Raw genomic sequence first — 26,418 nt, 5'->3', positions numbered from 1 at the left:
ATATAAGAAAAAAAAAAAACTACCCTTAGAGCATTTGAAACCAGTCATTTAGCATTTCGGATGCATTTGGAAGAAACTCGAAGAACAATGACGAAGAGGAAGAGGATTTACATCCTCCGGGTGTCAAACTTAGGAGACGTAATGGAGTTAAACTTATTGCGTTCATGTCACTTTTTAAAGACATTTTTATTGAAATGCAGAAAAATAAAAATACATCCCGTTCACCATTAAATTTGTTGTGCCATTGATGGTGGCTGGGGTGGACAGAATCATACTACTTTCAAGGTGCTATTTTCTCTTTCTACGGATGATGATGAGTGCATTTTTGAGGATATTTTCTTTTCCTTTTTGTTTGACCTTATTATTGTTTTTTTTTCTTTCTTTTATTTTTGTTTTCAGTTTCTTGTGTTAATAGATATCAGAAAGTATTATATGCCACCATATTTTTAATCCATCGCTAATTCCATTGTAATATTCGCAACGAACTTTAATTATGATAATTATTGAAAAGACAACATCGGAAATAATTGCAAGGTTTTAATAGTTATTAAATTATTTCCAACTTTGAATTAACAATACTTTCATATTTCATTAGTTTTTCTAATATTACAAAATGTTTTACAATATAATCACGATATCTTGGATTTTAAGGTATTGAAGCGATATGTGATGCGCGAGGATAGAACTTGGTACCTTGTGGTTCGCAGTCCATTAACTAAACCAGGATACAAGAGCGTACGCTCTTGTAGCGTAGTTGTTAACTGGATTATATGCTATTCACCACAGTACTCTCCCTCCAGTGAGTCGGAGGTGAGACGAACGATTTGGCTGTTGAGTGGGGATGTATTTTAGTTATTAGCTGTTGTCTAAATGGGCTTGTACCCAGTTGAGTAGCGAGTGTGTGTGGGTGAGTGGTTGCTGCGTCAAGTGAGTCTGACGACTTTGGTTGCGGGTAGATGGCGCCATAACAGCTGTACGAAGGTTGAAGGTTCATCATCCGAGGTCACCAATTTAGCGATATGAGATGCGCGAGGATAGAACCTGGGACCTTTTGGTTCTCAGTCCAGTATCAAAACCAGGATACAAAAGCGTATGCTCTTGTAGCGTAGTTGTTAACTGGATTATATGCTATTCACCACAGTATTCAGAACATGAGCTCACAACAGCTTGTGTTATAGCCTGTGTATTTTCTGTAGGTGGTTCAAGGTCACATTTTCTACCTCGTTATTGGTTGTCTGGTACAAGTAACGCGGTAGGAAATATGACCTTGAACCACCTACAGAAAACACACAGACTAAAATAGACTGTTAGGCAAAATTACTCGGAAAGTTGTTGCCTCTATTGGCAGTACTAAAAATAATAATTCTTAACATCTATTTAAATATATAAATTCCTCTACAGTTAAAGTAATCTGACTTGTGATATTGCATGGCCATAGAGAATCTCAAAGTTCATAGATAAAGGATTCCTCTTGCAAATTTAATGGAGAGAGAATAAGAGCCAGGACTAATCTTGCGTCTATTCGATTAAGGATCCACCACCTCTGGAACTGACCACCGATTCCTTGAACTGTCTCTTTGAACGCCATTTCCGTTCTGTAAGAGGTGATGGTTTGAACCTGTAATTGATTCCAATCGTCATTACTAGTTGGCAGGACAATACTTTTCAATGAAAACAAACTCATTATTTATTTAAATGATAAACTGCCTTTACAGAATTATTTTTACAGAAGTCTGACTTCTATAAAAATATCTGTTTTTTTATTTTTAAATTTTTTTTTTTTTTTAGCTTGGGCCGTTAAAATGAATTATTTCGCATCTTTTCTTTCCATCTGTATACTTAATAAAACAATGAGCTTCTTTAAATAGCTAACAATAGTTGGCTGCGTTGCACTTGCAAAATATCAATTTATGAAATACAAAAAAGAAAGTCTTCAAATTTGCATAGTTTCTTTTAATTGTAGGTAAGAACAATTTTTTTTTGACATCCCAACAGTTTTAAATTGCCCCGTCGCACCGCAGATTGTATACAACTAAACACAATATGTATTAAAGTAGCTGAATGCCATGTGCTCCAAACACAGGATAAAATGGTGTGTTAATTATATAGTCTAATTCTTTTTACTATTAGTTAATTTCTCTAAAATTGCGTAATCTTTTGATTGGAATAATGTTCAATTTTTAATTATTATATATTAATGGTAAATTTTATCTCGGATATATAAATAATGAATGACAAACTATTGCATTGAATTTGTTTCTAATATTGAAAACAATTTTTAAAAGTATATTCTTAGGTCCTGCATCCATTTCTAATTTTATCATTATTTAGGCCGTAATATTATTTTTAACATTGAAGTTTTGGTATAGCTATCTTGCTCAGAGATACGATACGTGTGATTTCTTCTGCTGTGATCAATACCGGTTGTGGATTTTGCTTTGTCTATAGAAACCATTTTAATTTCGCTGCGATTCCAGATTATTATTTTCTATCACGAAGATTATTTCAGCAAAAAGTATTCTATGAAAATGAAAGATTTTTTTTATTTTATTTTATGATGTTTAAAAGTTAACGAATAAAGTAAAAGAAATATATCTCGCATTCCTAGTCAAAACTAATGCTTAATGGAAGAATAGATATCGTCATAATCACTGCTGTTAATTAGTACAATAGTTCAGATTTATATCGTTACATTTCAAACATAATTAAACACGGAATGAAAACAATCTACAAATGTTCAGTATTGTCTAATCACTTGAGGTAAAATGTATAAAAATGAATAATATACAGTTATATTATCATACTGTTAAATGCATAGTTTACAGTACTGGCAACACATTGTTGATAAATTTTGAATTTGCAAATTGTACTTCATAATACTGTGAAATGTAGAACTCTCAATATTGTTTTTACAATATTATACATTATTTGCATTTTAATAAAAGATTTCTCTAGTTAATTTTTTTGGAATAAAATCTCAAATTAAAGTAATTTAATATATAATTCAAAGGAATGGTATATTGTTGATAGATGCAGAATTTATAAAATAGTTTACATACTGTTTAGTGTAGAATTTTCCCTGTTGTATTCACATTATTGTACAATTTTCAGATTTTAATAAAAAAAATGGTTCATTTAAATTTTTTAAAATAAATTTCAGGTTAGAGCAATTATTAATCTGTTAAATGTTTGTACCAAAATTCTATTGTACTACTTAAAAAAAAATTTCATTGCCTTTTGAACTTGAATATCATACAATGTTTAGGTGCTTCTGAGGTAAGGAATATTGTGTAAAGTAATGTTTTTGAGACTTCTCTTGAGAATGGATAATTGTTTAGGGTGGTTGACCTTTGATGTCATATTTAGTGATCATTAGATTATATATAAAATAAAAACAAGATAATTTATGATAATTCAAATTTTTAATTAACAGTAAATGCTTAAACAAAACTAGTTGTATTAATACTGTCCTAATGATTCTAAGATTGTAAATCAGCCAAGTTACAAATTTTCTATATTTTTAATTTTATTGCTGTGCCTTAGGATTTTCTTGAAATTGACATATTCTTGTGCCAAATTATCATAATGATAGGTTTTATTAAATTAATATAAGGAAAGAAACTGAATATGTTTGAATATTAGTTTGGGATTTGCATAGTGCGTTAATATTTTCCTGTTTGCATTTCAATTAAGAATTGTATCAGAATTAAAATTTTCAAAATTTAGAGCTCTTATTTTTATAAGTTTTATCTTTATGCTGCCTTTTGGTTACCACTTTGTTTTCCCAGATTATCTATATTTTAGACTGTCAAACAATTAATATAGAATACATTTTTAAATATTCAACCCTGTTATTTAATATGATTGAAAAACATGAATTTATTTGAATCAATCTAATACAAATTATTGTGGATGTAAATGAAAGTATGTATACTTCAAATAAAAATATAACTTAAAATCCAATTTCAATGTTTAAGGAAAGCATTTTTATAAAATATTAATTTTAACATTATCAAAAGCACACGCTTGTGAATGCTTTTATGGACGAGTTTGAATTTAAACATAACATTAAAACATTGTTACTGATAGTGTATTAAGTTTTATATAAATCATTAAAAATAAGGAAAAAGATTGTCCAGATATTAAGTCTTTTTTTTTTTTTTTTTAGTTTTAAAAGCAATGCAAAAAATATTTTTGTAAAATAACAGCTTTAGAAAATATAATCAATTTCCATAATTAAGTCAGAACAATTATACGTCTGGCAACAATTAAGTATGTTTTCATGCTCAGTTAAACTCTTTGGATAATGCATTTTTTTTTTAATGAACATCTTATTTCATTGACCAATGTAGTTTTAAAGGATGTAGATATATCCCAGCCATTTTTAATAATATTTTAAAGTTCCAATTAGTGAAGCATTGAATTAAGTACAACTCTAAAAGCATTGAACAAGCTATGAAATGCTCAAATAACTAATTATTTAAATTTGACAATTGCCTTTCATTAAATAGTAAAATGATTTATTTCTGTTTATATTAACATTTTATATATGCATATTAGCCATTCGTATTACATTTTCTATATATGTAATGATATTTCTTAATTTAAATTTTAGTTAAATTCCTAATTTTTATATTAATTTAGCCCATGTTAACTTCATTCTAAAATGCTCTTATTTCCTGAACCAATTCTTACTACTTTATATAATTTTTTCTAATGTAACTATAACAAAATTGCTGATTCCATTGTTCTCATGCCAGAAATTAAGTGATAAAATTTTTAACACTTACACATCTTTTTAAAAAGGTACTTGAGATTCCTTTGCCTAAGTTGACCATGAGAAAGAAGTCCCTATCAGAATCTCATAGTAAAATCATTGAAGGGAAAAATTTGTCATTTTGTTTTTGTATTATGATATAAACAGATGCCATTTTATCATTGCTTCAGCTTCTTCCCTGTTATAGTTATGATTCCTGTGGTGAAATAAAAGTTAATAAAATTTAAAATGTCAAAAGTTTCTTCTTTTTGACCATATATCTGCAAAATTATATTTACACACACATATGTATGTAGATAGTTTTTTTTTTAGTAAGAAAAAAGTGATTAATGCTATTTTGCTATGAATTTATATAATATTTCAAATTGCTTGTAATATTCTCTTTATTTGAGGAGTGAAATCAAGACTCGTTTGTTTTGTTTTTTATAATAGAATAAGGGGAAAAAAAATTGAAACTTTAAAAGAATTCTATGGTTAGATACTAATTTATTTGCATTAAAATTCATACCTTTCTGTTTATATTGTTTTTAAAGTTGTATTGTTGGTTCATTTGAAAAACCTCCAAATTAAACTTTGCCATAAAGTATTTATTGACATTCATTGATAATATTATGAAAATTTTGTGTAAATTTTTTAGACAGTTAATTTCTTAATTATTAGCAGTTTTTATGTATGATTTAAATCTAATTTATCTTCAAGTGTATAAAGTGTGGAACATTTGGGAGATATATTTGATGTCAAAAACTATGAATTATTATAATTCCATTATTGATGTAACTTCATTTAGGTAAGCATTATGGTCCTTGCAGATTATTCACTTCAGTTTATCGATGATTTAAATAGTCAAAAATCTGAGGCTGGATAGAATGGAGAAGGAAGTAATTATATGAAATTCAATTAAGTGCTCATGTCAAAAATAAAACTGTGCTTTAATCTATAGCTTCATAAATTATTTATTGTTTATAATTCTTTCTTTAATTGTATTGAATATTATTAGGGATTGCAAAATCTTCCAGGGAAATAACTTTGAGATATTTTTACATAAATAGTTAAAAAAAATAGCCTAGAAGTGATCCTAAATTAAAATATTTCTTTAAAATAAATTAAATCAGCAAATTTAATTGAATTTATAATTATTATTTATGTTTCATTTGCATATATTTTTCCACTTTTGAGACTGTAGTTAGATATTGATTACAAAACATTTCTCATGGAGACAAAGTTTTCAAAAGCTCTATTTCAATATATTAAAGCCTAACATCTTATTTGTAGGACAGCTTCATTTCATTTCCATTCTACACTAAGAGCATTTCATTATTTTTCTTTTAATTAACAAAGTAATATAATTCTGAAATTTCTTAAGTCAACTGAAATATATAATTCATTATAGTCTGTGTAATTTCTATAGGCGTTTCAAGGACACTCGTTTTCCCTACTCTTCACTCTTTCTCCTTCTCCATTGCCATGGTTTTGACAAAGCTTGTTTTTTTCCCATGCCAGTATGTTTTAAAAATACTTTACCTTTGGAATACCTTAACAGTTGTGTAAAAAAAGGGGGGGGGGAGACTGGTCTGGCGCATTGTTGCGAGGCAAACAACGACGTAAAATATGTGACCTTGAACCGCCTATAGAAAATACAGACTAGTCAGATTTTAAAGTCAAAAGTTGCCATTAATTTTTTTATTTGCTTTGATCTCTTTTCAATATTAATATGTATAATAATAATTTTTTAATGTCTTTTTATTGATTTTTTTTGATAATTTTAATAATTTTTTTCTTAATTTCTTTTTATTTAAAATTAGTGTATGCAATAGCAGTTTAATTAAAAAAATTCTTGACTATCTTTCTTTAAAAGATTTTGTTTTGTAAAAGCTTTGATATAGTGCTTTTCGTATGGTTTTTTTTATAGTATTAATTATTTTTTATGTTTTCCAGACTAAACTTTTTACATTATATGAGCATGCCGCTGGCTATGCCCTTTTTATGACTGAACAAGAGGAGGGAATTTTAGATGAAATTCGGGACAGGGTTTTAGAAGTTGAAAAATTCAAAGAAATATGTCATTTTGTAGCATTTCAACCATTTAAAAGAGGACGTGATGCATTGGAGAATATTAACTGCATTTCAGAAGGTATTATATTTTAATGTTTTATGTTGCCATCAAATAAAATTATTTAATTTTTATTAAAAAAATTTTTTTCATTATTTTTTTTTTTATTTTGTAGTTTTAAAGTACATCTTAATTTGAGTTTTCATATGAACATTAATAGTAGCTATACTTCTAGTTTGAGATTCAAAGTAACTTTATGTTCTTTATTTGGCTACATAATTGTAAGATATTATTTTTATTGAAATATTAATTTTGCTTTCATTTCCTTTTAAAGTTATTGAAATTAAAAGAGTAGTTTTAATATTTTTGTAAAATATGTTGAATTAATTTTACGTATTAATTGTTAGAATAAAAATTTAGTGGTAAATTTCTGACAAAAAAAATCATTCTTTGAAACATTAATTAGATTGTACTTGTGACTCAGATGGCTTGTTTATTTCGTAAGACAATGGAAAATATGCTATTGAATTTAATTTCTAAGTTCTGTTGTATATATACCAAATCTAAAATATTATAAATTTGAAAGGTGACAAATATTTTCTTAATATTTTTGTTAAAAATTCATTTATAAATGAAAATAATAATTGATATTAATTTCTTTTTAATTCAAAATTTTAAGAATTTATGTCAAGAGGAAAATTAATAATGTCGAGGGAAAAAAATATAAAACCTTCTTTAATTATTTTTATATTTAACTAATATTTACAAATCCATGTACCAAATATTACATTTAAAAATTTTGAAAATCTTTTTTTTTTCTCTTTTGTTTCAATTTCTGATGTTAAATTATTTTTCTGTCAATATATTATCGTTATTTGCAATTTTATGATGCTTATTTATTGCACCATAAAATTATTCATTATTAAAGAAAAATGTGCATCTTTAGAATAGAAATATTGAAGATTTTATTGAAAGATGCATTCAAAACTAAATAATATTATAAAATCTGTATTTTAAATATGTAAGAAGAATAAAGAATTATAAAAATTGCAGTTAATGTTAAACAAATTCTATTATGCCTTTTCTTTTTTTTATATTTTAGGTATACTTCATTCTCATCTTGAAGAATTTCTTGCAAATAATTTCCCAAAGAAAAAGAAAAAGAAGCATGTACTTGGAGTTGAAGATGCACAATTAGCTTCTTCAATTAAAGAGAAACTTGACATTACCTGTGATGCTTCAGATGTTGTGAATGAATTAATCAGAGGTATTCTTTTCAGTTTTGCATAAGGTTATTTTGATCATTCTTCAATGCTTCAGATCTGCTTTTTGCTACTTTCTTGACTTTATAAAAAATCAAAATATTTATGAATCATTGTTCCTTTAAAAACATAATCATATGGATACAGAGGATATTGAATTAAAAATATTTAGTTTCCTCTAGATACTATTCTTTCGAGAGATGCACCAGCGATCTTTAATATTAGGGCTGTTTATGTTAGATTGGAAATATATAATCACTTTTTTCTTAAGAATGAATTTTTAAAAAAATCTATCTTTTACATGTAATAATGATGTAAGTTTTTGTCAAATTTCATAATAAATTATTCCCATTAGTCAAGTTATTATGTAAATTAACTTATGATAGATAATATAGAATAATTATGAAAATGAAGATTTAATTCTTTTTGTGATCAAAAACAATGAAATCTTGTATTCTACATTGCAATACAGTAAAATCTATATTTTTCTTTCTTTTCTTTCTTTTTACATGTAATTTCTTAAAGAAGGTACCATTCAACTCATTTAGTATCGGATATTTTGTATTATAACATATGAAACTTAACTCGTTAATGTTAATTGATAAATGATATTAATAATTTTTCTGCAAGAAAAATAAACAAAGAATTTAGAAAATTGTTCCAGAGTATTTTTTATAGATATATAATTTTAAAAAATATATTAAAATGTTAAAAAATAATTTATATTTTTGAGATAATGTATTTAAAAAAAATTTCAATTTGTCATCACTTTGACTTCAAAAAATCGTTGAAGGATGGTATATGCCAGTTGAAACTTATTCAGAAATTTGAAGATGAATGTTGTATATCTTCCAATAACTATTGATGTGAAAACTATATGTAGTGAACAAACTATAGATGAATATATAGGTAAAACTACAAAGAATGCTGCAAATTTAATCTTCTTGAATCCTTATTCACAGCATTGTTGGTAATGAAAAATTTTTTAGCATGCTTAGCAAAAAATCAAATGGGATCTTATTCCAGCATGAATACAAAATTGTTAGATTTGCTCTTCGTAACAAAAATGAGTATGAGAGTTTGTGATGCTAACCTTGGCGGTAATTATTTAAAAAAAAAATATGAAAAACATTCTTCAATGTCTAACAAATAATTTTTTTTTGATCAACAAAATATGATATTTCAAGTAGAATATAATTACTTATTTTCATCAAATAATTTTGAATAATGTTTGAAAATATTTGTTTTAATTAAAATTTTTGGGAAATATCTTTTCAATAATTTGTTGATGCTACATTATATGTAATATATTGGTAAGAAATGCTACTGGTAACTGGGTAACAAATGTTGGAGGATATGATGTTAACTTGTAGACAAAGTAAAATAAAAAGAAAAGCTATCGAATGTAATCTTTTTAGCCTTGTAAGTGAAAATGGAGCTTATCAAATTATTACACAGAACAATAATAGATAACATAAAATTGAATGCTTATTTTTGTTATGTTGTGCTTTAGTTTTATGCAATTAATCTGTATATGAAACATCATTTAATCAAAAACACGAGTTAATTTTGCGTCTTTCATCTAACTCTATCAATTATTTCCTGAAATATGCAGATATACTTTAAAATAAAGAATTATATTCTTTAATAGTAAAATCGTAGTGCCTGTTTGATATTAAGGTTGTTCGATATGGGTTTTAGATTTTCTTGTTATTTTCTGCACCAGATAAAACTTTTAGTTTACAAAGAATGTATAATTTAAAAGTTAGGCGATTCATTCTATATTTTATTTTAGGCTACTGTTTATGATAAACTGGTTTGTTCATCTTATTAAAAATTTTAATTAATTTATCCAATTGTAAAATTAGCAACCTGTTAAATCATTGATAAATTGAAAGTGTTAAATGCCTGAAAAAATCAAAGCACAAAATTATATAATACATAAAATTTATGAGTATTTGTCTAGCATAAACATAAAAGAAAATTCCAGAATATTGCTATTAATGAAATTAATTATTTATACCTTTTACATTAAATGATTATAAAAACATTGTGTAAACTAACTTAAAAAAAATGTGACTATATTATTTTTTATTTATTTTTAGGATGTATTATTTTGATTTGATTTAAATTAAGTACACATATTTAGCTAAATTCAAATGCGTATTTAAACTAATCATATGCACAAAAATGAATAAGTAATCGCTAATGTTGATTAGTTTATTCTAAAAAAAAAAAAAAAAAAGATTGTAAAATTCAATGACAAAATATCATAATATTAACATTGGCATTATTAAATAGATGTATTATCTTAAAATTAGTATGCAAAAGCTGAGGATAACTTTTGTATTAAATATTTAACAAAAAAAAAACAAACGGTTTAAAATATTTAATGAAAAATGAAATTGGCTTTCATCACAAAATAAAAAGTTTTGTTACAAGTGATTATATAAAAAAAAATGTATTAAAATACATTAGAGGTACACAACCCCAACAGTTGCACAATAATTCTTTTGGAATTATTAGAAAAAGGTTTTAATTTTATGATGTAAATATCATTTTTATGGTAATATTTTTATTGCATTCTAAAAATGATAAATTTTTAATTAAAATTCTGGTACAAAATTTAAAAAAATCGCCCCATGATATCGATAACGATTTTCCAAAAAATAGTTTTTGCTTTATTCAGTGACTCTTAAGTCCATTGGTTTCCTTTTTAAATTGTAAGTCTCTTTATTATTATTTTTAAATATTATATCCTATATGTCTATATTTGAAAAACTTATCTACATTATAAATGATATGAAATAATTGTTTATACCATTTTCTTTTAAAAGAAAGTTTAAAATATAAACTTTTCTTACTAATTTGCTTCTAAATCGTACTGCAGATTTATTGTTAAAAATTTATTTTGAATTTTTATTATCTCCACTTCAGTATTAACATTTAGGATTGAACTGTTTCTTGTGAAATTAAATTTATTGTTTTTTTATATTTTGTCAAGAAAAATTACAATTGTTTTTTGCTTTAGTGTTCGTTTATTGGTAATTTGTTTATTGAACCATTATTTTCAAACTTAAACTTATTTATATAAATGTAAGTATAAGTGTTGAGTAAGTATTAACTTGTATAAATGTTTTACTTATATAAGTTTAATAGGTGTTATTTTATTCATTTATTTGTCAATGTAAATGAAGTAGGTAATAGATTGTATAGGTTCATAAATGTTTATAATTTGTTATTTTTTATCCCATAGGTATCAGATGTCATTTCCATAATCTTGTACCAGGCTTCAATGATTTAAATGCTGCAACAAAAGTTCAGCTTGGCCTTGGTCATGCATATTCACGTGCTCAAGTTAAGTTCAACGTTGGTAGAGTCGACAACATGATCATCCAGACTATTACTCTAGTCGATCAAATGGACAAGGATATAAACACGCTTAGCATGAGAGTACGGTAAGTACTATACTGGTATTATATTTTTTATGGCTATGAAATATATGCTTTAAATTGACTTAATTGTTTCTTATATTTCTACGATAAAATAATAATTTTAATTATTTAATTATAAGGTTTATTAACTTTATATCGGAAGAATTGTATTTGGTTTTAATATATCTGCGTATGTATTAAAGTACCCATAAATAATGCTGCTTTTATTATTCCTTTTGATAGTAAAATAGAATATATATGCTGGCATTGATCCACAGAGCAGATATTTAGTACAAATATATGTTAGGCAGTGGAAATGTATATAAAAAATGATTGTTCCCATGAAGTTTTAATTATTAATAAAATATTTAGTTTTAATGTTTTTCTGTGATAACTTCCAGAAATGTTTATCACCCCAAAATTATTTTTATATCATTTTGAAATTTTAAAAAAAATGTCATAGATATTTAATTTTTTCTAAATTTTTATAATTTTTAAAAATTTTTTACTTCATATTGTTACAGTGAAATATAATCGATTTTTCACTGTTTCTACAAATGTTTAATTACGTTTTTTTCTTCCATGATTGAAAGCACAGGAATGATGATTTGTTTATTTCATATTTTTTAGTGATATTGAAGAAAGAAGATGATGAGAGTGTAATACAATGTTATTGTATAGCATAAGCTATGCTTTAAATTATGGATACATATCATTTTCTTTTCTCTCTTTCCCCCTCCCTTTTCAATCTTGGATAAACTAGCTTTTCATATCTTTTTTTATATTGTATATCTTTAAAATTCCATACAGAAGTATCGCTGATTTTCTTCAAATTGAAATCACTTTTGTGTGTGATTAAGAGTTTTTATTTTAATTATATGGACTTAATCCCTTGGAAGTGCACAAACATAAATTTTCTGCATTTTTAAAAATTATGTAATTAATTTACATGCTTAGGGTCTAAGGGAAGAGAAAATACCTTTTTAAAACATTTATAGTGGACTGAACCATGAGGGTGGTGGTGGTTTCCCTGGAACACCACCTCACATCTATGATATATTCTTCTTATAAATAAGTAATACTTTTTAATTTGTATTGTAACATAATTATTCAATATTTATTTATGGAAACACTAAAACATACAATATTATCAATGAAAACTATTTACAATATCTTATAACATGAAGAAAAATCATAAAAGAAAAATAAGCGATTTTAATAACAAATAATCATTAAATAAAGAATGGCAATTTCTTTATTTGGCATTTAGACTTTAAATACTATCAAAACTATATTCAAGTTATGAAGAAATATGTTTAAATTAACCATTTAAAAATTAAGAAAATTATACTATATTAGAAAATATATTTAACATCCCCATAATATGATTACTTGCTAATGCATGAAGAACACAGCTGGAAAGCAAAAATTTTAACCATCCTATTCATATAAACCTTACTCGAATGTAGATACAGCCACTTGACTTAGAGAGTCGGGGGAAGGAAAACAGATCTGTTTTACTAATGTGTTTCAAGTGGTAAAGAATCTCGTACTGTAGGTGCATGGTGGTATGTCTCTGAAACCACCTAAAAAGATATCAAGTATGAAGATCTTCTCTTGCACATTTTTTTTTCAAATCAAATCGTGAATGTTGTAGACAGCTTTCTTACAACAAATTTATGAATGCAATGAATATTTTTTGCTTGCTGAAAAAAATAAATTGAAGGTATTAAGAAAAAGCATTAAAAATGATGCCTTTTTTTTGTATGGAAGAGGGTTATTAACTACAGGCATTTATTAAAGTTAGAATATTGTTTTAGAGCCTTTGGTTTCGATCGGAAAGCACCGCACATTTAGAAATAATTTGGAAAATGGTGGTGAAAGTTGATACCGTTATTAAAGTTAGAATATTATTTAAGTTAAAGAATATGGGTTAAAAGGGTTTTATTATTAAACTTAAGGGTTATTAAAGTTAGAATATTATTTAGAGCCTTCAGGGGTGTTTGTGCTCCGGGGAAATCCCGGAATTCCGGGGATTTTGAACTTCGATACCCGGAAATTCCGGGGATCGTCGTTCAAAAGGAAGTAGAAATAATAATGAATTATTTATTTTGATCTGGGTAATTTTGTTTGCTTTGAAAGCAGAAAACGCAAGGTCGGTGTGTGTGGTAAAAACTTTTCCTTTCTTTCTCCAAAGGCAGTGATAATGCGTGAAAAGGGGGAAAAAACTTCTTTTTTGTTCTTTCCTTATTGCGAGTTATGACTCATTCCCCCGGTTCTCAGACATTCTCTTCTGGATTCTTTTCGGCAAGTAGGCGCGGCAGAAAAAAAAAGGGAGAAACTTCGTTTGACCAGATGTGCGATCACGTGACTTGGGTTCAAAGGTCTTAATTTTGCAAAAAAAGTAATTCATTGAACTTTTATAATTAGGTCATTCAATACTTCATAATTGTAATTTTTCATTTCCCCCCCCCCTTCTCGAAACTCCAAAATGTCGGTAGTAAGTCCGTAAAAGTTTCAGGGGATTTTTTGGGGTCCCACAAACACCCCTGAGCCTTAAATGATATTGAATTCTATAATAATTTTTTTATCTTATCTAATCGTCATGAAATTGATCTGAAAACATTATGTAAGAATCGATATTGAATTTTTAGTTCTCTCTCCCTTTATTAAATTTAATATTAGACTGAACAAAAAGTACCATAAATCTGTGGAGAGACAGGTTATTTTCATTTCTTTCTCTCTCTTTTTTTCTTAGATTATTAACCATGTTGCAAGATTTTTGATTTTTAAAAAATATTAGGTTTTGCACATACTGATTAGAATAGTAAACAAGCATTTTATTAATTGGGAAAAAGTCTAATCTAAAATTAGATAATTATCTTTTTTGTCCCTCAAAAGTTGGTAAATTTTATTAAATAGCAAAATTGTGTGCTTCATCTATATGTGTTGGATTCCTCATTTACTTATAATCCTGACCTAAAATTTACTAACATCAAAAGTATTTTATTACAAAAAGTATTTTATTTACAAATGCAAGATTATTTTTAAAATATAAAATGGCTAAAGACACATGCAAGAAATATTTTATGAAAGCATGTACTTTACTTATGCAACTTCATTAATATTTTTGATATATTTTAAAATGGTATATGATCTCACTTTGATATATATATTCATAATTTCAAAAGATTAAAATGCAGAGCTTTAGAAGAAATTCTCAAGATGTGTATTACATAGATGAAATCTGATATTCTACTATTATTTTTACTACTAATAATAAATCTGTGAATATGTTTTATCTATCTACAAGACTGTTCTGTTCTACAAGACTGCCTTGTAGACATAGGGTTATCAAATTCGATCCAAATAAACTTTAGAAAGTGGAAATGTACAGCAATTTTTATTAGTATGTAATTAGTTTATTCAATTAGTATCTTTATTAGTTTATTTAATATAGAGCAATTTTTTTCAAAATTTTAATTGGTTAAAAAGCAAAGTAAATTTTAGCTGTTTTTTTCTGCAGAAAATTTTGAAAATAGTATTTTACGAAAAAATTTGCATTGTATTAAAATGAAAAATACTTGTATATCAATTGTACGAATTTAATTATCGTACAAAATAATCCCTAATTCATAAAAATTGCAAAAAAAAAAAAAACCACCCACAATTTTTTTAATATATAATGTTAGAATACTTTTTATTGCAGTAATGAAAATTAGATTTGTTTCACTAAGTCTATTTTTTTTTTAAGTTTCTTATATGTTGATACTTTTTTTAATAAAAGAATTTATTTTTCATTAAAATTATGAAAATGAAGCATATATTTATAGGTTATACATGTTGATTTTTTTTTTTTTTTTTTCTGTCTGCTCAGTTTTTAAAACATAAAATAATTTTTATTTTTGGATTAGATTTGATTTGAAATGAGATATATTTTGCCATAATTTCTAAAACTGTAGATCTATAGAAATTTGCAAATGATAGAAAATATTAATTTTTCTATGATATGTATTGCTGCAGTAATTATATCTGAATATTAGATTTTAATATTTACTTTTAGTAACTTAATAATTTATCATCAGCATAAGTATAATATTTCTAATCTACTGGATAATGCAGTAATTGTAATAAGAATTAGAATTGCCATGGCTTTAATTGTTAAAAATGTAGTTTTATTTCTAACATGTTATTTATCCTAGAATTTTTTCTATACATAGTTTTTATAATTTTTAGTTTGTTTCATATATATTATTATAATGATTATTTATATTTCAGGATTATATTTGGCTTGAATGATGTTTGAAAGCAGATGAATGATTAAGATGATTGTGATAATTTTGTATTTTCTAGATTATTTGGTTGTGTATTTCATAAGAAAATTGTAAGTTTGCTTATTTTTAGGGTACAAATAATTGTATCAATTAATTTATTATTCATGTGTATGCTATTATTAATTGTATTTTTTATTAGCTAAATAATAAACAATTACTGTTATTTAAATTAAATTATGTTTATTCAAAATCTGTAAATCTCTTATTTTTAGAATCATTCTGTCTAATATTATAAAATATGAATATAAGCTTAATGTAATGGATTAACCAGCTGTTTGCTAAATGTGGTTAGTACTTAATAATTGCAAGACTTCCATTAAATGATTTTTAAAGCTACAACATTATCTTCCTAGATATTTTTTTTTGAATATTTATTTGTTGAGTATTAGTCACAATCTTTACTCATAATGTCCACTACATGATTTAGTTTTAAAAGCAGATATCAGCCCAAAAACTTCATACATTTTGCCTAAATATTAAATATTTTATATATGCATGTATAAAATTGAACAATATTTTATTTTCTCTTGGTTTTAATCGTATAAAACTGGAAAGAAAAAGTTTGTATTTTACCAAACAATTCTTGTTAAGAACACAATATCTTTTTCGCTTACACACTCGAAATATAAGAAAAAAAATTTATTCACAATTTATCATCCGCTTGAGCAAGATGTGAAAAGCCATTTGGTGCTTACATTACAATGTTTAATTTAAACTCAATTTTGAAAATGTCTAACAAGTGAATGCATTTTGCATTGGTATATAATATTTTCGTAATTAATCCTCTTGAAGATTGTTACATTTGAATTATATGAGAAATGTTTATCTTCGATTGTGATATGTCATTAGAATTCCACTTTTACTGCATTTCTTATATCCAGGTTTGGAACCTTTGTTGATTATTAAGAGTTCATTTAAAGTTGAATGCGTCTTTCTTTGTTGTATTAATTTTTAAATTAAATGACTTTAGGAAAAACTAGAAAGGTGTAAACATATTTTTAGTTTTTTAAAGTGTTTTTTGTAAAATTAAAAACTGCTTTGCAAGCCATAAGCATTGAAAAGCATGTTGTTCCTGGGGAAAGAAAAAAAGCATAATTTAATGGAAAGATAATGGGTAGTCTGTTGAGTATGAAAGGTAGAAGATACAGATAAATAAATGAGCTTTAAACTTATAACAAACTAAAAATGTGAATACAAATGAGATTTATAAGTTGAACTGTGATTACAGAGAATTTTAATTTATTTGTTAAAACTGGATTCTAAATTAATTTTTGTAAGTACTAGCCAAATTGTTTTATTGCAATAAAATTGGTTAATTTCTTTTATTTTACAGTGAATGGTATTCTCACCATTTTCCAGAACTCATTAAGATAGTGCCAGAAAACACATTGTATATTCAATGCATTAATGCCATTAGAGACAGGAAAAATTTGCCAGAAGACATCTTTGAGAAGTTAGAAAATATACTGAATGATCCTGTGAAAGTACAGAATGTTTTAGATGTAGCTCGCAGCTCTATGGGTAAGCAATTTTTCTTAGTGTTTTATGCTGGTTATTGATTCAATTTTTATCATTCGGTATCAATCCTTTTTCTAAAAATATTGCATTTTGTTAAATTCACAGAATTTTTTCAATAATCGTTTTTATTGCTTTTCAGGTATGGACATCTCTGATACTGATTTGGAAAATATGTACACTTTTGCCGAAAGAGTTATTGCACTAACTGAACGTAGAAAACATTTAATGGATTATTTAAAATCCAAAATGCATTGTGTGGCACCCAATCTAGCTGCTTTAATTGGAGAAGTGGTGAGATATTTATTTTATGGTATATAATGCATATTTAAATTTTAAGAAAGTAATATTGTTTATTTTTGATATTTATTATTAAACATAAAAAATTTTAAGTGTCATAAAAATATTTTTTTGCAAGGTTGGTGCTCGCCTTATTGCACAAGCTGGTAGTTTGACCAATCTTGCTAAAGCTCCGGCTTCTACAGTACAGATTTTAGGAGCTGAGAAGGCACTTTTCAGGTATGGAATATTATAAATTGCTGTAATTCATAAAAGTTGATTTTTTTTTTAATTAGGTAAAAATTAAACCATTAAATCTTTGCTATTTCTGGTTTCATCATTATACGGTTTATAATATCGGACAAAACATGAGTGTCTCAAGGATTTTTTCTGTAATCAAAATTATGCTTTAACTGATAGCGAAGTTACAATAGATTTTTATAAGAATGCAAATGTTAAGAGACTCAATAAATTTTAATTTTAAGGATTTATCCATTTTTTTTCTTTATTTAATAACATTTATTGGTTTGTTTTGATGTTTGGCCCTTCGTTTGCTTCTATGGTGAAAACTGTTGCCGTTTCACTCTTATAAAACTTTATAATATTATAACATTTTTAAAAAAAATCTGCTGGTAAAGAATTAAAAAATCAGTGTTACATCATTATTTACATTTTACACAAAAATGTTTATATATAATCATTATTATCTCTTTCTAGAAGTTACTGATGTCAAAACTTCATTTTTTTTCATTTTAGTTTTTTTTTTTTTTTTTTTTTTTCATTTCTTATGTCTTGGCTGATTAGAAATCTTTTATCATTTTCCTTCTGTTAATTCATATATGGGCATAAAGCAAAGTTTTACAAATTTTGCACTGAACATTAGTATTTTTTCTTTTTCTATAAGATGGTCAGTTTTTGAGCACATATAAAGCATTAAAAAAAAATAAAATAGTTTCATGTTTGAATTTTTTGCACTATGAATTGTGCAACTTTATTTATGAAAAATGATTCTTCTTTTCTCATTGGTAAATAGATTGCTGTCGTATATTCTTGTTTGATCTTGAGATAGTAAGGTTAATAATATGAAGTTTTGTCTTTAAGAACTGTGTTACTAGGAATCATCAAAATCGTCTGTTAATCATCGCCTTTTTTTTTTTTTTTTTTTTTGCTTTATATAGCATATATTGATGCTTTTTTAAAACTTCATAACTCTTAATTAAGTTATAAAAAATAATTAATACTTTTGGATATAAGGTAGTAAGTTAAAATGAATTTCGTGGAGGGTGATAGTTGTGCAAAATTGTTCAATTTCTTCAAGTTTGACAGGGTTTTTTTTTTTTTTTTTTTTTTTTTTCAGTCATGGAATTTTATCCTCTTTCTGTTATCACTTTTGGTTTCCTTAAAAGTATTATTTTGTAATTTTTCAGTTGCTAATTTTTAAATTTTTGTATTCATAGATACATTTTTATTTTAATTTTTTTATACACTGGAAATATATATTTATTTTCTTTGTTTGTATTCTGCATTTAAAATGATGGTTATGAATTGAAAGATGTATTTATGTTAAAAAAGGAATTTAGATTCTTATATGAAAAATTCATGCTCATCAAACTTAGTGTGATGAACTAGTTATGTATAAGAGCACAAGACATTAAAAGTTGTATAATGTCAGTGACAGTAATAACAGTTTATTACATATTAGAAAAATTAATAGAAATTATATTGTATAACAAATCTTAGCTTATCAACGTAGAAATTAGCAGTGCTGTAAAAAGATTTAAAAAAAAAAAAAAACTTAAAAAAGTTTTACCCATTACAGTCTAAACTTTTTTATTTCAAATCTGCACATGAAGTTTTCGACATTTCAAATCAATCAAGTAATAAGTATATAATAAAATTTTAACAATTTTGGCATTAGAAATTTATGACTCCTGAAATAATAATTTGACAGATAAGTTTTAGAGCCTGCCTCTGCACTCTTACATTCACTTTTTTTTTTTTGTCTAGTCAGTTTGATAAGGCTTATCCAAAAATGAATATCAAATAAGATATACAGTAAGTGGTCTGCAACGTTAATTTTTTTTCTGCATGTGATAACCAATTGCTGATATAAATTTGAACCTGAATGTTTTAGAAAGTTTCCCACTTAATTTTTTATGAGTAAATTCTTTGAAAGGAAATAAATATTCACTGAAAAAGATGCATTTCTGTCAAAATATTAGAATCAAAACCAAAACTTTAATAACCATTGATAGAGAGACAGAATGAAAAAATATTGAAGAACGAAAGTGAATTCTGGTTCGGAGTGAAAGATAAAGATCAATGCTTCAAGCCATGCCTGCTCTGATTACATCTATACTGTCTCTAAATTCAAAAGAATAATGTGGTTGCTTTTGGTCTTCCATCATTTAATCAGCTGTGTGATCTGTGGGCTTTCATCGGCTGCACATTGAATACTCTCGGTGTGTGCTTATTGCGGTCTCTTCTTTATTGCATCATTTACATTTTTATTGTTTTTATGTCTTTTTTGTTGATCATTGAACTCACAAAATGACAAAATAAGCAAAAAGTATTGAAGTCTAATAGTGGGAAACGTAAAGCATTAGTTAGAAACAAAAATTTTAAATTTAAAAAATGAATTTAGGGTTAGCTACAGATCCAGAGTGCAATCAATTGAATTGCCATTGTGTATATAAATTGGTGAATCATGTTTATACTATTAGTTTTTTCTTTTTCTAATTTAATATTGAAGTATTGACTATTGATTTGTAAAGTTATTTGCTTAATGTATCTGGGCTGAATTAAAAAATTTAGTAAAGAAATTTTAAGAAAACAAATAAATGTTTCTATATTTTAATTAAAAAAAATTATAAGTTAAATTGCATTTTTGGTTTTCTTTTAGTCCTCTTTATAAATAATTTATTTAATTTTTAAGAAAAATAATTATTTTACATAATAGGATTAAAGAGCCATTCTTCAGTGGTTTGTTTTGGAAATTTTAAGTAAATGCTATTTCAGCACTTAATTTAATCAATATTTTATAATACTGCCTATATTTAAAGCCTTATTATGAAGCCAAATATTAAGCTTTATTAAACTTTGATAATATTATATTATATAGCTGTATTATATTAAAAAAAAATATTTTTCTAGAGCTTTAAAGACACGTGGAAATACTCCAAAATATGGACTCCTCTTTCATTCCAAATTCATTGGAAAGGCAGCCAAAAGTAACAAGGGACGCATTTCTAGGTATTTAGCTAATAAGTGCTCAGTGGCTACAAGAATTGATTGTTTCAGAGGTGAGTAGTATTTATATCTAAATTAATTTTCTTTATAAACATTTACATAATTATGTTCAATTTTTTTTTAGTGCAATATAGGTGTCTGTCTGCTTGCATTTTTTCTAAAATTTCTGGTTTTATCATTTTACACACACACACACACACACACACACACACACACACACACACACACACACACACACACACACACACTTTTTATTTTAAAGAAATCTGAGGAAAGCAAATCTTATCTTTGATGAAGTCATTATGTTTAGTCAATAATGACTCTGTTGATAGTGCAAAGAAAGTGTGAAATTATGTGCTAGCATCCAAAGAAATCATGAAAAATCAATCTTTTCTCTGATAAAGTCATAATGTTTAGGCAATGATGTCTCATTTGGTTGTGCAAAGCAAGTGTGAAATTATGTTGTATCTACTGAATAAAAGAATATGTGCTTTGACATAACTGATATTACAAGACTATTAAAATAAATCTGTTGTATTATGTTAAGCAAATATTGTTTAAGATATAGAGCCTCTTATTGCTTGAAATATCAGCTATTTCTTAAAACTAAATTGCTTTTATACATCTTATGTTACATACTTATTCTTACAGTTTCAATATTAGATATCACTTGCTGCAACAATACATGAAATATAGTTATGAAAAAAAAAATCAAATAGTCATATTTTTCATGGAAAATGCGAGCATTTAAATCTTAATGAATAAAATATAATCAAATCTAATTCAAATTTTATACTAAATAAAGGAAAAGGTAATTTCTTAACATGTGTATTCAGTTTTGTTATATTGTTCTAGACTATATTTATTTTGACATTTTAATATGTATATTGTCATTTACATCTAAAGAAAATACTACATGCAATTTTATCAATGGCATTTATTTATGTGCTAGTAAAAAATATTAATTATTATTTTGCACTCAAATTAGTATACCTTTTAATAATTTTTTTTTTTTTTTTTGAATTAGGGAAATGAGAGAAAAATTGAATATATAATTGTTTGAACTGCTCTGAAGTTAAATAATAGAATTTTACACAATTTTCTTCGATGTACAATTTTTATACTTACATTTGAATAGTTCAAATTTAAAAATAAAAAGTTAACAATAAAAAAAACAATCGGTGAAAAACACAATTTATGGTATTTTCCGAATATTTATAATGTTACCAATCTAAAACGAATAACTACAGACACAAAGATAAATATTTTTTGATTAAGTGTTGTATGTGACATTCTTATGTGGAAAGGTATACAAAAATTAAGAGAAGAAAAGCTTAATTTAAAAATGTATTCTTGAATTTTCTTTGTGTAAATTAATATAAAATTGATTGCAGAAATTCCTACTGAAGTATTTGGAAACAAGCTACGAGCTCAAGTTGAAGATCGATTGAAATTTTATGAAACTGGTGAGATACCAAAGAAAAATATTGATGTCATGGATGAAGCATTGGAAGAAGTAATACTATAATTCTCAAAATTAATTTTTTCTTCAGCTTAGCTTTTGCTTGAAATAGACAGTATTTTTATTATAAATACATGCATTATCTGTACATTCTGTTACATCTGATGCATTAATAATATTTTAAAATGCTTCTGGCTTATAAAAAAGGCATATTATATAATATGTATGCGTTCATATTTATTTATTTTAGGAAATGCATAATTTCAATAATGATGTCTAATTAATTTGGATTATTTTTTTAAGGTTGGGTTTTGAAGTTAACTATGACTTTTTATCAAATTTCAATATTCTGTTAATTATATTATTTGATACAGATGTGTTAAACATTTGGTAAAATAATGGAATGTATATTGAAGTAGCTGTCATGGTTTGTCAGGTTTAATTTAAATTAATCTTGACTTAAGTTGGGTTCAAAATTTAATTTTGATTCAACACTGATATATCAATAATAGAAATTATGTCAATTTGCTAAACTGTCTAAGATTTCACAATTAGGATTATTTTAATTATTGAACTTTTGAAGTGTTGGTTTCGTACTTTTTTATTTTCCTGTTAGTATATAAATTTTATGTTTGGTACTTTTTTGCTATTCTCTTTATATTTTGTGGCTAAAAATGTATTAAAAGATAGAAATGGACAGATCTATCCTAACTAATAGAATTGTAATTAAAACATATATGCACACAATTGGAACCATTTAACTATGTTTACTTGACATGGAGGGGGGGGCATTTGCTGCATATAATTATCTTATTCTCTGTTGTTTATTGGTGAAATACTAAAGCTTGATCAACAAATAACATAAAGAGCAAAGCTTTTTTCTATGTTTATTTGTTTTAACCCTCTCATCCCTTTTTGTATTTTAGGCAGAAGCATCTGAAGTTGAGATATTGAAAAGAATGAAAAAGGAGAAGAAAAAAGCAAAGAAAAGGAAATTGGATGAACTATACCTCTCTACTGATCTGGATGAGTCGATGGGAGCACTGGCACAAGCTACTGAGGCAAATGATGGAGACTCGGTAGTAGTAAAAAAGAAAAAGAAGAAAAAGCATAATGATGCTGAAGAAGAAATGTGAGTGTTAAAAAAAAAAAAAGACATAATTTGAAATCTCTTATTGGATTTGATAGATGGCTTGATTAAGTGAATGTGTTCTGTTAAATTATATAGATTCCTAATATGAATATACAGATTATAATGTTTTTCATTTCAGTATTTTGAGATTTTTTTTCTCTTGTTCTTAAAACCCATAAACATTCCTTGTTATATGTAATGATATTTTGAAATTTAATTTAATCCTAATTAATTTCCTAATTTTTGTTCTAATTCGGCTCATGTCGGGGGCATTCTAAAGTGTTCTCATATTTCCCGGTTCCATTCCACTTTTTCTATGTAATTAATTCAATTGAAGCTTTGTTAAAATAATGGACCATCAGTTTCGCATGCCGATTGAAAGTGATCCCTCCGTTGCCCTTCTCAAGGTCAACACGTGTGGCGGAAATCTCATGTTATATAAAACGAGGGATAGTTTATTTCTCTCTCTTCCTCACTTCTGCTTTTGTGCCGCACAGAGCGGACGTGCTTTGCCCACATCTTGTAAACATATTATGCCTTCCTGGGATGGATTAAAACGAATTTAAAAATGCAAAATGTCTCTTCTATGTCTTCAAATTTGTCTTCTGATTTTAAGAATTATATGCTTATGTATATATATAATTGGATTTGATCCACTTGGTAATATGTTTGTTATAGAAATGGTAATTATCTTGGTTGAGCTGTTTGTAGATAATTCATCCAAGCGAAAAGATATTAGAAATGTTCATTTTCTGTAATACTTTTAAGATTAGATGATAGAAAATTCAAATAAGACTAATTACTGTCTCATCATAATAGAACATTATGACATTGTTTCAGCTGTTAATCTCATTTACTTTTTAACTTAAACATATGATGTATCCTTGAAAAGTTATCATGTATTGCATTATCGTCCATCCTCATAGCTTTAGTATTTATGAAGAAATTAACTAATGAAATGTGGGTGAAATTATCTTTGCCTTATGTACAAGGGCAAAAGAAATTTTACTTTGCCTTACCATAATGCTTTTAGATTTTTTTTTTTTTTTTTTTTACATACAAAAGTTTTTAAAAATATAACTGAGAAAAATGAGTAACTTTAAACAAATTTCTTTCTTCTCCCATGCTCAGGATGTGTTTTTTTTCTTTGAATCTTAAGCTAATTCTTCTGAATATTTCGAGAGACTGCAGTGATTTAGAAGCAATTTTTTTTCTCCAAATTTTGGAATCGGAATATTAGTATCGAAGATTCATTGTGTAGAGTGCTATTCCTAGTTAATACAATTTCTTTCTTTGGGTGTGGAAATTCGGGGACACATATTTGCTCAGGCATTACTTACCTTATCCAGCTCAGTTTTAAATTTCAAATCCATGTTCAAGTACTTTTATTTAAAATCGGGAATTGAATTTAATAAACCGGCAATCAGTTTATCATAATTTTATTTTATGCAAACCATTTTGATCAGCGGTGTGCCCAAAATATTGTGCCATCAATGGCATGTGTGCCACTGGTTCGCTATCCCTATCCTACTTACTATGTTTACCCCCAAAATTTTTACAACTTTTCATTATTTGCTAATTATAATAACTTTTTGAAAAGTCCTTGATTGTTTTCCCCTTCGGTAAGAGTGGAAACCTTGCATTATCCAAAATAATTAATTTATCTAGTTATTAAATCTTAAGTTCTAATATTTGTATTTTAAATATTTTTTAGTAATGTTTTTCTTTTCTTTTTAACATTTTAGGACAAACGATATTTCAGCAAATGAGTCTCAGGAAGTTTATGAAAATTCTGCAGAGCCTCCTAAAAAGAAAAAAAAGAATAAGCATATTGTTGAGGAAAATAGTATTTTAGAAAATGGTGATGTGCAAGAAACTGATTCCGCCAAAAAGAAGAAAAAGAATAAGCACATGGAACTCTCTTTATCGTAAGAAGAGTGAAGAATATTTACCCATTTAACAAATTTGTGTTTATACGCAATGTATGTTAAGTTTTAAATAAAAAAACTTTCTTTTTTAAAAATTTGTTTACAATTTCATAATTTCGTATCTTGCAATCTAGTTAGTTATGAATTGCGTTTTAAGTAAGTCATCAATTCAGAGTTTAAAAAAGAAAATAATAATAAAGATATATTGTTTCAGGTATTTACAGTCATTAACAATTCTAATTATAAGGTCTGCCTTTTAACTGGTTAATTTAGTTTTCCATTTTTGCGTAATTTTTTACTTAATCAGTATCTTAATGATTTATTTTAAGTTTGTGAAAAATATATCTTTTTGTTTTTCTCTTGTATAAGTAGTACAGAGAAATTACAGTAATCTGCAAAAAATTTAAACTCAAAATTTTGAGGAATCTCCATGTTTTAGACCTCTCTCAATTCGAAAAACACATTTTTGGAAAATGTCCATCTGTCTATCTGTGACAAAGATAATTAAACGCTTTTTTTTCTAGACAGATGAAATTTGGTATATGGTCTTTATACTAAATTTGTAAATTTCTATTAAATTTTTAAAAGTCCGCTCAGAGCAAGGCTGTCTGTTGGATGGTTCGAATATAATTTAGCATAAATATAAAATCAAGATAGATAACATTCGATGCACAGAATTAACATATATAATCTAGTTGCCTGTGAAATTTGAACCAAATCCAACGAAGGATTGACCATCTGTCGTTCTGTATGTTTAGAAACATGTAAACGCGATAACTCAAATATGTAATGACTTGAATATGCCAAATTTGGTAGTGCATTTTGTGACTGCAAGTGCAGTTTTGTGTTAAACGTTTGTTTCAATCAGTTAAAAAAAAGTGTCTAAAGCACAAATTCCATTTTTGGATACCATTACGGATATTCCAGGGATTAATCAGCAAAAAACTCTCTAAGGATGTTAATATTATCATAACTATTGTATATGAAAGGTGTTAT

The 26,418-nt window shown here is 26.1% G+C and overlaps 1 protein-coding gene across 2 annotated transcripts; it reads left to right on the top strand.

Annotated features, from left to right (window-relative positions):
* The first annotated feature begins 1,946 nt into the window (after positions 1-1,946).
* Positions 1,947-25,517, top strand: LOC129988981 (nucleolar protein 56-like). Of its 2 annotated transcripts, none has more exons than XM_056097279.1 (11): positions 1,947-2,092; positions 6,713-6,908; positions 7,930-8,094; positions 11,346-11,547; positions 17,191-17,378; positions 17,515-17,666; positions 17,791-17,891; positions 20,805-20,953; positions 22,295-22,416; positions 23,289-23,494; positions 25,240-25,517. In XM_056097279.1, exons 1-11 carry the CDS (start codon positions 2,090-2,092, stop codon positions 25,424-25,426), a joined length of 1,671 nt encoding a protein of 556 aa, XP_055953254.1. In that variant the 5' UTR covers positions 1,947-2,089; the 3' UTR covers positions 25,427-25,517. The 2 variants fall into 2 exon arrangements, with proteins under 2 accessions (XP_055953254.1, XP_055953255.1); XM_056097280.1 differs by lacking the exon at positions 1,947-2,092 and adding an exon at positions 2,116-2,200.
* The last annotated feature ends 901 nt before the right edge of the window (positions 25,518-26,418 follow it).

The sequence above is a fragment of the Argiope bruennichi genome, chromosome 10 (genome assembly GCF_947563725.1).
Source record: "Argiope bruennichi chromosome 10, qqArgBrue1.1, whole genome shotgun sequence".
NCBI lineage: Eukaryota > Metazoa > Arthropoda > Arachnida > Araneae > Araneidae > Argiope > Argiope bruennichi.
This window is presented reverse-complemented; position numbering and strand designations above follow the sequence as displayed.